General features: G+C 36.9%; 1 protein-coding gene across 1 annotated transcript in view; it reads right to left on the bottom strand.

Annotated features, from left to right (window-relative positions):
• The window catches only part of LOC143037821 (uncharacterized), a 25,501-nt gene extending 11,910 nt beyond the window's left edge, over positions 1–13,591 (bottom strand). The window contains exons 1-2 of the mRNA XM_076206379.1: positions 13,463–13,591; positions 13,310–13,362 (exon numbers count right to left, since the gene is read on the bottom strand). Of these exons, the coding sequence (XP_076062494.1) occupies positions 13,310–13,362; positions 13,463–13,591 (182 nt within the window). The remainder of the gene's footprint in view (positions 1–13,309; positions 13,363–13,462) is intronic.
• Positions 13,592–14,524: the final 933 nt, after the last annotated feature.

The raw sequence follows: 14,524 nt of genomic DNA on the forward strand, positions 1-14,524 counted from the left end.
TTCACACCTCAACATATATATATATATATATATATATATATATATAGCAAGCTAATCGGTCGTCGATAGTTACTAAGGTCCCTTTGGTCTCCTTTTTTTATGAAGCAGAATTACTATAGCATTGCACCACGCATCAGGAACGCTTTCTTGACGTAAGCGCTGGGTGTACAACTCAGCTAATTTAATATGAACTAATTTCCCTTCGTCTTTCAACAGATTTATTGATATTGGTAGATAGGTGCATAAAGTTTGGTTCTTTTGTTTTTAACAAACAGGAATACAGACAACATGAAGGGCTTCCAATGGGGTCTCCATTGAGTGCGGTGGCAGCATCGCTCTACATGGAGACTTTGGAAAGGGACCACTTTCTGCATATCGTCCCAGTTAACTCCAAGTGGTACCGTTATGTTGACGACATCCTCTTCATTTCACACAAAACAAACGACACAAGAAACCTACTGGAACAACTGAACAACGTGGACAAAAGAATTAAATTCACAGTAGAGGAAGAGACCAACGGTTCCCTACCTTTCCTAGACGCTGTCGTCATCAGATCGGACAGCAGCGCTAGGTTCAAGGTATACCGTAAACCGACAAACAAAGACGACTTCATCCACTATTTTAGCGCACATGACGAGAAGACCAAATCAGGGGTTATCATTGGGTTTTACCTTAGGGCTCTTAGAATATGCAGCGAAGAGTATTTACAAGAAGAAATTGAATACGTAACCGCTGCGTTCAGGAACCTGAGGTACCCAGAGGGCATGTTAGGGACGTCACTACGGAAAGCAATTAAAATCAGACAGAGGAAAGGAAGTGAAGAGAGGACAAATTTACGATACCTTGTGGTTCTGGCCTCTCACATGCTTTCCAAAACATTGAGACAGACAGGACTCATCATAGTAAATGACACAGGGAAGAAAATAGGACACTTGACCACCAACAGAACCAAGACGAACCGTGACAATAGCATCGTTTACAAAATTCCCTGCAAAGGATGTGACTGTGCATACTACGGAGAGACATACAGAGGACTTAACAACAGACTCAGGGAACACAAAGCGGACATTAGACACCACCGAGAAACCAACGCTCTAGTTAACCACATTGACACAGAGGGACACTTACCTAACTGGGAGGGTTCCACCATTCTAGCTAAAGGACTACACAAGAAACAACGGAAAATAATTGAATCACTTTACATTGCCAACCACAAAAACACAAACAAGAGAACTGGTGACTTGAAATGGACAAAATCTACCGCGACACTTGCCCTCCAAGAATGGCTTCCCTAAGTAGATACCTTTTTCCCACTTCGGCCTACCCTCTCCAGCTTTCTTCCTTTCACTCTGACGTTCCTTCTTGCACCATGCTACCTTGCCCCAACTTTTTATCATGATTTATTCTTTTAATACTATTTGTTACTATTTATTTTCAACACTATTATTATTATCATTGTTATTATAATTATTATTTATTTATTATTACTATCATTATATATATTTATAATTTTATTATTACATTTTTATTATTACCATCATTATTATTATTACTTTCATTATCTTTGTTATTATTATTATTATTGTTATTATTATTGTTACTATTATTATTTAAATATTTAATTTTTCGTTTTTATTATCATTGTTATCACTATTATTGTTATAATTACTATTAATAATTTTTATTTCTTGGTTATTAGTATTATCATATTTTTATTATTTTTTATTTTTATTATTATTATCATTATTATTACTTTTATTTTATTATTATTATTATTACTTCTATTGTATTGTTATTATCATTTTTGTTATTATTGATACTATTATTATTTAAATATTTATCTTCATTGTTATCATTACTATTGTTACATTTACTATTAATAATTTCTTTGTTATTAGTGTTATCATATTTAATTGTAAAAATTTATTCATTGTTACGCTAGCCACAATGTGATGTCCACACTCGTCACCAACTATGGTAACTCGGGGAGGTGGTGAGGTCCACCCCATGTATATAATGCCCACAGCCCGTTTGTAAACATATTCCTTTGAAAAAGCATACCTGCGAAACTAGTCAGGAATAAACTCAAGACTAAGACTCCTGTGTTTCCTATTCCGCTTACATCATATATATATATATATATATATATATATATATATATATGTATATATATTTCATATATATGTATATATATACATATATATATATATATATATATGTATATATACATATATATATATATATGGAATTTAGCTGCACCACAAAGACTCGAACCTTTGCCTTAGCGACTGCTTATTATGAGGCAAAACGATATCTTTGAACCAGCCAGGCCGTAGAAAAGGAACGACCTGGAATACAACCTGGTAGCTCCCCGAAGGTACTAGGCTAGACAATGACACACAACTTGTCGGATGGCTCGCCATAATAAAGACTCGGTGAAACTAGAATAGAGACTGAGCTATCCTAGTACCGTCGGGGAACTACCAGGTTGTAGTCCAGGTCATTCCTTTTGTACGACCTGGCTGGCTTAATGCTATCGTCTTTGCTTCATAATAAGCAGTCGCTAAGGCAAATGTTTGAGTCCTTAGGGTGGAGCTAATTTCCATTTGTCATAATGACACACACACACACCACAAGGAAAATAACAGAAATAAGACCTAGCGTTTTCGTCTATTCAGACATTTTCAAGGTACAATCATAGCAGAGAAGCAAGTATATATACCTAAAGGGTAGATCTGTCCCAGTGACTTAGGTTTTCAAGAATTTGGGCTACAGTTTACGATAGAATGATCAAATTTGTACAATCCATGATTTAAATTTAAATTGTTAACAAATGTATCCTTGATCGGACTGGACTCTATGACATTTCTATTCAAGCATGAATTACTCTTAACAATTACTTTAGCTTCCTTTCAATTAATGCAATAGCCGAAACCCTCTAAAGTGAACAAATATTGCGTTGGACATTTGTCCATTTCTGACACTATACTTATGTTGTTTTATTCCAAAATTCAATTCCTTTCCAGTCTGACTAATATAGTATTTGTTACAATTTTAAATGGATTTTTATATAAACATCCTTCCTTATTTTCAGGTGAATTTTTAATTAAAATAATTGACTGTGTTGGAGTTTCAAAAATAACTTGGATGTTAAAATTCTTAAGAATAGGACGTAACTTGATCAAATTATCATGTGTCTCTAGCTTTATCCTCAAAATAAGACTTCCTAGCCATTTTTGAGAATTTTCAATGAAGTACTTGAGATACTTTAATTTTGAAGTATCCCAGAGTTTTTGGATGGTGAATTCTTAAGAATATAACTGCTTTCACCTCATCTTTCCTTATTTCCTTTCCACTTTCCTCACCCAAAGACACATATATATATATACATATACATAAACATACATATACAAATACATATATGTATATGTATATATATATATATATATATATATATATATATATTTATATTTATATTTGGTTGAGGAAAGTGGAAGAGAAATAAGGGAAGATGAGGTGAAAGCGGTTATTAAAATCATGAGAGCAGGCAAGAGACCTGGGTTGTATGGGTGTCATGCAGAATGTCTAAGAAATTGAGGTACAGTGATGGTGAACTGGCTGGTGAGGTTGTTTAATGTTTATAAAAAAAAAAGGCTAGAGTGCTAGTGGACTAGAGTGCCTGTATAGTTCCACTTTACAAGGAAAAAGGAGACAAGTGTGATTGTAGTAGTTTCAGAGCGATCTGTTATTTGAGTGTAGTTGGGAAGGTGAAAAGATTAGGAGAGGAACAGTGGGATAGGTAGGGATTGGGTGGATCAGATATTTGTGCTGAGGCAGATATGTGAGAAAGCTTTAGGAAAAGGTAGGGATTTTTTATTTTTATTTTTTTTGCCCTTATGGATTTGGAAAAGACTTATGACAAGGTAGACAGGAAGGCACTATGGGAGGTATTGCACATATATATGCATAAGGAAAACTGTTAAGAGAAATCAAGAGTTTTTATAAGAGTTGTAGAGTTGTGTAATTAGAAATGGAGAGAGTGAGTGGATTGAAGTAAAGGTGGGACTTCATCAGGGATGTGTTATGTCGCCTTGGCTGTTCAATTTATACATGGATAGGATTGTACAAGAGGTATATGAAAGGGTAATGGGGCGGGGATTGGAGATGATTTAATAAAATGGAGAAAAATGGGAGATAAGCCAGTTGTATGCTAGCGACATTGCGTTTGTAGCAGGATCAGAGGAGGGATTAATGAAATTAGTATCGGAGTTTGGGAAGGGGTGAGAAAGGAGGAAGTTAAAGATAAATGTGGGTAAAAGTAAAGTGATGAGAAGTACAAGGGGAGAAGATGGCAGAAAATTGGAAGTGAATATTAAGGAAGAGAGACTGGAGGAAGCGGATAGTTTCTGCCTCGTACAGTTCTGTCGGCACAATCGCTCCTTCATACAATCTCCTCTTAGCATCCATTCCTAAATGTTTATTTCTCATTACATTTTTTAATCCACCAAGGCATTTACTCGCTTCACTTAATCTACATTCTACCTCCATCTCCACTTCTCCCTATCCTGCCACAGTCGCACCCGAGTATCTAAAACTATCCACTTCCTCCAGTCTCTCTCCCTTAATATTCACTTCCAGTCTGCTTCCATTTTCTCCCCTTGTACATATCATCACTTTACTTTTACATTAATTTATCTTCAACTTCCTTCTTTCTCACGCCTTCCTAAACTCCGTCATTAACTTCCTCAATCCATCTTCTGATCCTGCTAAAAGTGCAGTGTCGTCAGAAAACATCAACGTTTGCCTACCTCCAAGCAATAGGCACAAAACTAGTGTCTACCGACTTATTAAATATTTATGTTAACTGGTCGCAGGTTTCAAATTTTCACTTTTTAAGCACTCTCAGAAAAAAATTCGTCTGGACCCGGGGATTTTGTAGCTTTAAGTCTTTCAATCTGCTTTACTTCTACCTTACTAATGCTGATATTAGATACTTTACTTTCTTCACCCCCACTGAAAATCGGATCGCAGTCAGATACCTGATCTAACCTCTCCTTATTAAATACCGAGAGAAAATATTTGTTAAACGCCTCACTCCTTTTTTCCTCCGATTCTATCATGACATTTTCGTCATTTTGAATTGGGCCTATCCTTTCTTTCTTTATTATTATTTTTCCAATTTTTTATTTTTTCATTTTTGTCTTGCGACACTGCTTCTGACCCAGGGCAGTGGACAAGGTGCAGGGATGACCCGTCATCCAGGAGGTGCTAAGATAAGAGGGAGGGTGGTGGGGTGTGGAGTGTTTTCAGGGATGGAATGGGTGGGAATGATTTTATGCCTTTTCCTTTTTTGGCTACCTCCCTTGTAAGGGGGAAAAAGCCTTGGTATATGTACGTATGATATATTATTATTATTATTATTATTATTATTATTATTATTATTATTTTTTTTGTATAGATGAAGGAAACCTTTTGGGTTGGATCTCGCTTGCCTGGTAACCTTATTTCATAGTTACGTTTTACTGTGTTCGTATTCTTTTTAACCATTTTTGCCATATCGTTATATTTGGATCTAAGGTGTATTTCTCCGTTTTTTATTCATACGTAAAGTCCTCTTTTCATTCCGATCGCATGTTTCAGCCTATCCGTCATTCATTTGGGAGTATTACTGTTCTCACGTATTGACTTGAGGGTAATAAATTTATTTTGTGCATTTAGAATCAAACATGTTAGGTTACTATACATTTTGTCCAAATCACTGACCTAGCTATTGACCCCGCGCCCACAAGTGACCTGACACAAGGTACGCATACCCTCCGTGACCCGACCGCTGACCGCGTTAATGACGTCCGGACTGACCATATATCTGATCCCGTCACAGCCCCCTCGGTCGGTCCCGTAAGTGATTAAATGTCTCATATAGTTTCTCATCTTGTCAAAATTGGCTCTCTTGAAATCCGGTACTTGGACGTTATTCATAGTTTTTAATTCCTCCCAAATAATATTAAATCTTATTTCTTGATGATCGCTAGAGCCTAGACGATCTCCCACGTATATATATATATATATATATATATATATAGATTGATGGAAGTTGACAATTAATCCCATCCGCTTTTCCTCTTGTTTTGATTCCTGTCCTTGTTTTCTTTGTGCTACTTTTCCTACTAACTTTGCTTCATTGCTCCTCGTGTATTGTTATTTGATGGGTAGAGAAAAAAATCCTGGTCACTCTTAATAACTACTATCCCTCCGTTCTTGTCCCTCCTTGAATCTCTCTTTTACCACATCTTTTATAACTCCAACTCTGTTGTATGATAGTCTCTCAAGAATAAGAGTGCAGGATATGCCGAAAAATCCTTCTCCTTCTGCTCTTTCTCTCCACTTCTTCCCCTGATCCAGTCCTTAATCTTCCCCCCTTTACTCCTCCTCTTCAATAATTCCTTTATAATCTTTCAAATTCTTTTCTTTCTCTTTTCCCTCTTCTCAATCGGCCTCTCCTTCTTCTCCTTCTTCTTCTTCTTTTGTTTCCTTCCTCTTTCTCCTACATTTCTTCTCTTTTACTTCTTCTTCTGTATTTTACCTTTCTCCTTTTTCTCCTTTCCCTCCTTTGTCTTCTCCTTCCCCTTCTTGTTTTTTTCTTTTTCTATTCTTCTTTCTTCTCCTTCTCCTCTTTCTCCTTCTTCGCTGTCCTCTTCTTCTTCTTCTCCTTTCTGTTATTCTCCTTCGTCTGCAAACTCTCCTCCTTTTCTTCTCCTCCTTTGTAACCAAATGAGGGTATAAATGAGATTACGTGGACCACATATATTGTACGAAAGGATTCGGTTTGTGTGTGTGTGTATGTGTATGTGTATGTGTATGCGTATGTGTGTGTGTATGTATTTGTGTGTGTGTGTGTGTGTGTGTGTGTGTGTGTGTGTGTGTGTGCGTGCGTGTGTATGAGTGAGTGGATGTGTATATATGTGCACTTACCTAGTTATATTTTCCTAGTTGTATTGAACGGAGTACAACCAAAGCTCATTCTATCCCGTCTCTTTTCCTCCATTTGTCAAGTCCTGTCTTAATTTCTTTTATAGTGTTGGCTTGGATTGTATTTTCATCCAGCTTATTTCTCAAGTCTACACTTCTATGCGGAAAGTTATACTTTCATGACATGTTTTAAACATGTTTGTTTATTCAGTTTTTAAATTTCATCTCTTGTCGATCTCTATTCTCCCACTAGTATTTCTTTTCTGTCCCATTTCTCTAAATCTTATAAAACTCCCATCAGTTTGTATTTTATCTATTTATTTATTTAGTTTATTATAATCTGCCTTGAAAAAATTACATCCTCCTTGCCTTTATATCTAATCTTCTCGATGCTGTCTTTCCCGCTTCTAGCACATATTCCAGAAAAACATGATCACTCTCACTCAATGGGTATAGGTAATCCAGTGATTTTATCACTTCTCGTTTCTCTGCTAAAATTAGTTCAGTTTTGCGAATTTATCGTCTCCTCTGTATCGTTTTGGTTCTTTCATGCTCTGAGTCATTATATTGCTCATTGCTGTGTTCACTTATGTGTTGCCCCATGATTTATCACTACCTGCTTTATAAACCCTTCTAATTGCACCAATTATATATACAATATGCGATCCTGTATTAACTTACATAATTTTTTCCCACTCGAATTAACATCTTATATCTTATGGCATAGATAAATTATGCCGACATTGGAAAAGTATCTCCGTATTCATATGCACGCAAGCGTATTAGGCTGATGAAACGACAGATTGACTAGGTGGCGTGCTCTGACGTCAGAGCCGGCTTCCTCGTGTAGATCTGTTGGTGTGATCTACATTGAGTTTGGAAACGTTGAGATAAATGAGATGGTGTTTTGTTGTTTTATTCTCTCCGTATAGACTGAGCTACATTCTCGGAGCATTGTCCGAGGAAAACTCTGGCGGTTGACAATGGTCCTATTCACATGCACATGGTGGCTGATGCCACAACAGGAGCTATATACAATTTATTCTCTACTATCTACATCTAATCTATGTCTACAATGTACAATGCATGAACTGTGTATGGACACTCAGTATTCATGTATAAGGGATTGATGTACAAACAATGGAAACACATATATTATATATATTTTTTTGCTTGTAACCACGAGGAAATTAAATTAAAGCAAAAATCTTTATTCACGTGTTTTATGTGATTACTGTTGAAGTATATATATATATATATATATATATATATATATATATATATATATATATATATATATTGGTCGTACGCTGATTTTACAGTTGGTAATGTCTGACACAGATGTCCAGCCGCTCGGTCCATTTGACGGCGTGCGGTCAGACGCGCTTGACCCAAATGCCCATTGTGAGGTCAAACACAATAGGAGGTCCATCCTGTACTAATGCGTGCGTGCGCGCGTCTGCACACTAGACATCTAAAGGATGAATATTCTCTTCAATCAACTTGCAACAGATGCTCGGTTCATCTACCACTCGCTGACCACAGTGAGATTAATGCTCAAGGAAGATAAGAAGTAATATACGAAATTTACAAGAATTTTTTGCATGAAGATAAATACACATAGTGTTGGAACAATGGTAGTATCGAAAAATACTCATGATTAAGATCAAATTGACTTAATTGTATGGACATGTGGAAGAAGATATTATTTCAGTTCCCCTAGGTAAAATGTACCCTTATAAAGCTGTCACTCGACTGCGAAGATTATAACGGTGAAGGGGGATAGGATATTGCACTGGAAAGGAATGGTGATGGCCCTCTATTGTTGGGGTAGTATGAACTGTCGAAGCCACGGGAAACTTTTGATATGATCTTTGTGCAATACGGTATCTGTAAGATCGTGCAACTTCGAAGTGGGGGTGTGGTTGAGGATGTAAACAATGTCTCTAAGTTCAAAGGTACAAGATCTAGCTGATTTGTTATGCACACTGACCATTTCGTCCATAGTCAGATGAAGAGTATTATGGATTCTTTTGAAAAGATTATTGAACTTTGTTACATTGATCTTGACATAATCATTGAAATTGTAAATTGGAGGTAATTCTGAAAGAAGAGGGTCATATGGAAACATTTTGAACGATCCAAAGAGGACAAAATGAGGTGATTCCGATATTGACCTGTTAATGGCACTGTTAATGCAAGCTTGAATCACGGGGACATATTCATCCTAAGGGTGAAGATCAGAAGCAAGGTGCAGAAGAACAATGAGAATCTTTCTATTCTGGCGTTCAACTAAGCCATTTGAACTCGGATGATAAACAGTAGTGTTGCATTTTGTAATTTAAAAGTAATTACAAGCATTCGAAAGAATCTTATTGTTGAACTCAGTCCCATTGTCAGAAATCAGAATTTTGGGTGTAGTGAAGGGGCATATGAGTTTTTCAGTGAGGGTCTTTGCCACATGTTGTGCTGTCTTGTCTGGTAGAGAGGAAAAAATACAAAATCGAGAAACATGGTCGACGCAGACAAAAGAGGTATTCATTTTCGCTGTAAGTGGTAACTTAAGGAGATCAACAGCTACTGTGTAGAATTGTTTACAAAGGGTAGGGTAAGTTAAGATTGGAACATGACCGCTGATATGACGTTTGTAAGTCGCACAAGAGTAACAAGCATCAATGTGGGATTGTATATTCTTCCTCATGGTTAACCAGAAATAGTGTAATCTGACTTGTGTGGTGCATTTCTCCTTGCCAGGGTGTGGGGTAACGGGGGAATCGTGTAGAAATTTCAGAACTTCCTGAATGAGGTCCGTATGGACTACGAGCTGAAACACTGACCGGTTGGGTTCATGTTTGTTCATTAGTATTGTTTTGTGGCAGAGTATGTCATCAACTAACGTGTAATTGTTGAGATTGGGAGGTAAATTATATGTATCAGTTGTATTTGTAGATTCGAGGAAGTATATAACACGTTTCCAAAGAGGGCCTGATCTCTGCGCTGCCGCTATGCGCGCTTGTGTAAGAGTTACTGAAATTGAATTTTGAGTGATGATCACAATATTGCGACTGGGAGCGTCTGCTACTAGGTTCGCTTTACCTTGAACAAAATGAAAGGTGGGCATGCACTTTTGTATGATGAGGAACCGGCGGACAAGTTTTCTTGAAAGATTCTTTCCTTTGAAGAGGTGTAAGGTTAGGTGATGGTCCGTGTAGATGTGTATGTCGTAACCTAGGAATATTTCTTTGAGATATTAGAATGCGTATATAACAGCTCAAGATTCTATGTCTGTGACTGAGTAATTTTGTTCGTGGTTGTTGATCGTGCACCTAGCATAGGCAATTGGTCTGTGTTTTGTGCCGGGTTGTTGCATGAAGACTGCGCCAATGAATATAGGTGTAATATATAGGCCAAAGACATTATCATTAGCAGACGACAAACTGTTATTTCAAGAACTGTCTAGTTTCTGCAACCGGGATTTATTGATAATGGGTGATTTCAATTTTACTGACATTGATTGGATGACCCTTGAACATGGCCATATAGGTAGTCGCTTGATTGATTTTCTTGGTGACAATTACTTAATTCAGCATGTAAAAGAGCCCACAAGATATGGAAACTTGCTCGATTTATTGATCACTAGCCGCGAAAGCATGGTAACTGATGTAGAAGTCGGTGAATCTGTTGCAAATAGCGATCACAATTTAGTCAGATTCAAACTCCTAAACAATTTTAGAATAGATACTTGTGCTTCTAAAATACCCGATTTCAGTGAAGCTCAGTTCATAGAACTACGTCAGGAGCTTCAGCTTACAGATTGGGAGGCAAAATTAAACGAAAGGCCTGTAGATCAGATGTGGGAAATATTTCAAAATACGCTCACTAAGATGATTCAAACTTACATTCCTTTTAAGGACAGACGTCCCCCAAATCAGGCTCGCCCAAAGTGGCTCGACAAAGAAACTGAAAAAAGTATTGCTAAAAAGAGACAGGCTTATAAGAAATATAAGTGCTCGGGTGCATCTAATGACTATGAAAGTTATGTATCAATACAGAGAGATTTAAAAAAGACAATAAGAAAAAGAAAACGACAATACGAAATGAACATCGCTGATAAATCCAAAGAGAATCCCAAAGAATTCTATAGTTACATTAGAGATAAAAAGGTTGTTAGGAATCACATTGGTCCACTATTATCTGCTGACGGTCAACTTGAATATTCAAATGAAGGAATGTGTAATATCTTAAACAATTATTTTAGCTCGGTATTCGTAAACGAAACACCTCAATGTGAATTCCAAACTGAAACCTGTGAAAAGTCTGGGGTAAACTTACTCACTACGGTAAATATAACAAAAGAAAAAATTAAAAGGTGTATAGACAAACTCAAAGTTAATAAAACACCAGGGCCTGACGGTTGGCATCCAAGAATCTTAAAGGAAATGAAAAATTAGATTGTTGTTCCATTAGAAATTATTTTCAAGAAATCCATCATATCCGGAGATGTCCCAAGAGAATGGAAGCTAGCTAACGTTACTCCCATATTCAAAAAAGGTGACAAAAAGAAACCAAATAACTATAGGCCTATAAGTTTGACTTCGATCGTAGGAAAAATAATGGAAACTATCATCAGAGATGATATCGAATATCATTTAGAAAGTAATCATTTGATAAATGATAGCCAGCATGGTTTCAGACGGAAACGTTCTTGCGTGACTAACTTACTCGAATTCTACAACACAGTTATCTCGAATTATGACAAAAGAAACAATATAGATTTAATATATCTAGACTTTGCAAAAGCTTTTGATACCGTCCCACACGAAAGACTACTTACTAAATTAGCTTTGCATGGAATAAGTGGTAGCCTATTAGGTTGGACTAGTAATTGGTTGAAAGGTCGAAAACAGAGAGTTGTTTTAAATGGAAAAACTTCTGGATGGAAAAATGTTGCAAGTGGAGTTCCTCAGGGTTCCGTTCTTGGGCCACTTCTATTCATAGTATATATAAATGATATAGACCATGGACTAAAATCTACTGTTTCCAAATTTGCTGATGATACAAAACTGTGCGGAGTGGCAAATGATCACTCGAACCAATTAGATATTCAAGAAGATTTAGATAAATTACAGCAATGGTCTGAAAAGTGGCTAATGAAATTTAACACAAGTAAATGCAAGGTAATGCACATAGGTAAAAATAACAGTAAGTACGATTACAAGTTATTTGGAAATTCGTTAACAAAAGTGGATTGTGAAAAAGATCTCGGCGTAATAATCAGTAACGACCTCAAATCATCCAAGCAGTGTATTTCAGCCTCTGAGAAAGCAAATAAGATTCTGGGATTGATTGCGCGATCTTTTGATTTCAAAAGTCCATCACTCATTAACAAGCTATATAAATCGTTAGTTCGTCCACATTTGGAATATGCTGTTTCCGTATGGTCACCGAATCTCATTAAAGACATTGACAGACTGGAAAAAGTACAACGGCGAGCCACAAAACTGATTCCAAATATCAAAAATAAATCATACGAAAATCGACTTAAGCACATGAATCTGTTTTCCCTAAAAAAGCGTAGACTCAGAGGTGACTTGATACAGGTCTTTAAGATTTTAAAGGGAATTGACAACATCAAAAGTGACCAAATTTTCACATTGAATGAGAATCAGACAAGAAACAATGGTCTCAAACTGTCCGGAAATAGATTCAATTTGGAAGTAGGTAGAAACAACTTTGCCAACCGTGTAGTTAATGAATGGAATAAACTTCCTGCACAGGTAGTGCAATGTAGTTCAGTTCGAAGCTTTAAGAATCATTTAGATAAATACCTAAGTAAGATGCTGTAATGATTATAATTTATGTTATATTATTTGTTTTTGTTTTGTTATAATTTGTCTGTCTGATTTTCATTTATTATTAGTTATATGTCAATTTATAATCATTTACTATTTACCTTTTTGTTTGTTATTCAACTATACCTATGCATTTATTTATGTATTTTATTTGTTATTTTTACATTATTATAGTTTTAATTTATTATTAATATGATTTTTTTTTTTTTTTTTTTGCATCCGACCTAGATATGGATCAAAAGGTCTCCTGTCGGCATGCTCCGACTTTGTAATCCTTTGTAAATATTGTGAAAAGAAGCTTGTGGTTTGGGAAGGCAAGGACAGGTACCGTGGTTAAGGCTTTTTTTAAGTCACTAAGGGCTTTCTCTTGGTCAGGTGCCCAAATGAAGAGGGTGTCATTCTTAAGTAGCGAAGTTAATGGTGCTGCTTTACCAGCGTAACATTGAATGTAACTCGTTTAAAAACCTGATAGACCAAGGAATGAATACATGTGTTCAATAAAGTAGGGCGTGGGGAAATCAGTGACTGCTTTGGCATTGTCCTGTGAAGTTTAAAATTCCCTGTGAGGTAAGGACGTGTCCTGGGAAGCGTATTTCTATATGGAGGAAGGAACACTTCTTAAGCTTTAATTTGAGACCTACTCTTGCTAGTCGTGATAAAACAGTGTGAAGAGTGTGTAAATGTTCGCTAACAGATTTCAAAGCGATGATCATGTCATTGAGGTACATAAACACTAAACAACCTATAAGACCTGCAAGAACTGTGTGCATAAGTCGTGTGAACACTGAAGGAGTTGAAACGAGACCCATGGTTAGTCATTTGAAGCGATAATGACACGTGGGCGTTGCCACGTATTAGATGCTGGACGAGGAGCATTGGAGCGTAGTAGATGCTGGACGAGGAGTGTTGGCTCATAGTAAATATTGGACGAGGAGCGTTGGAGTGTTGGCTCGTAGCGTTGGTTGTCGATGCAGCGAAGAGCGTAGAGTTGGGAAGTGACTGTGTTAAACTGTTCAACTGGAGTGTAGATCTCTGATGTGGAATCCGTTAATTCACAGCCGCTGTCGCCAGAATGTTGATTTGTTGCTTCGGAGGAAGTTGGGAAGTGGCTGTGTTAAACTGTTCGACTGGAGTGTAGATCTCTGATGTGGAATCCGCTAATTCACAGCCGCTGTCGCCAGAATGTTGATTTGTTGCTTCGGAGGAATGGTAGAGTTGGTTCGTAGTCACCGCTTCGCCGCCAGAATGTAGATTTGTTGCTTTGGAGGAATGTAGTGTTGAAGTTTTGTAGCTACCAAAATATAGATTTGTTGTTGTGATCTATATTGAGTTTGGAGGCATTGAGATAAACGAGATGGTGTTTTGACGTTTTATTCTCTCCGCATAGACTGATCCACATTCTCGGAGCATTGCCCGAGGAAAACTCTGGCGGTTGCCAATGGTCCTATTTACATGCACATGGTGGCTGATGCCACAACAGGAGCTATATACAATTTATTCTCTATCATCTACATCTACTCTATGTCTACAATGTACAATGCATGAACTGAGTATGAACACTCAATATTATGCATAAGTTATTAATATACAAGCAACGGAAACACATATAAAAATATTGGTCGCATACTGATTTTGCAGTTGGCAATGTCCGACACAGATGTCCAGACGCTCGGCCGATTTGACCGCGTGAGGTCAGACGCGCT

The sequence above is a fragment of the Oratosquilla oratoria genome, chromosome 23, assembly GCF_046742065.1.
Source record: "Oratosquilla oratoria isolate Oo_2021 chromosome 23, ASM4674206v1, whole genome shotgun sequence".
Taxonomy (NCBI): domain Eukaryota; kingdom Metazoa; phylum Arthropoda; class Malacostraca; order Stomatopoda; family Squillidae; genus Oratosquilla; species Oratosquilla oratoria.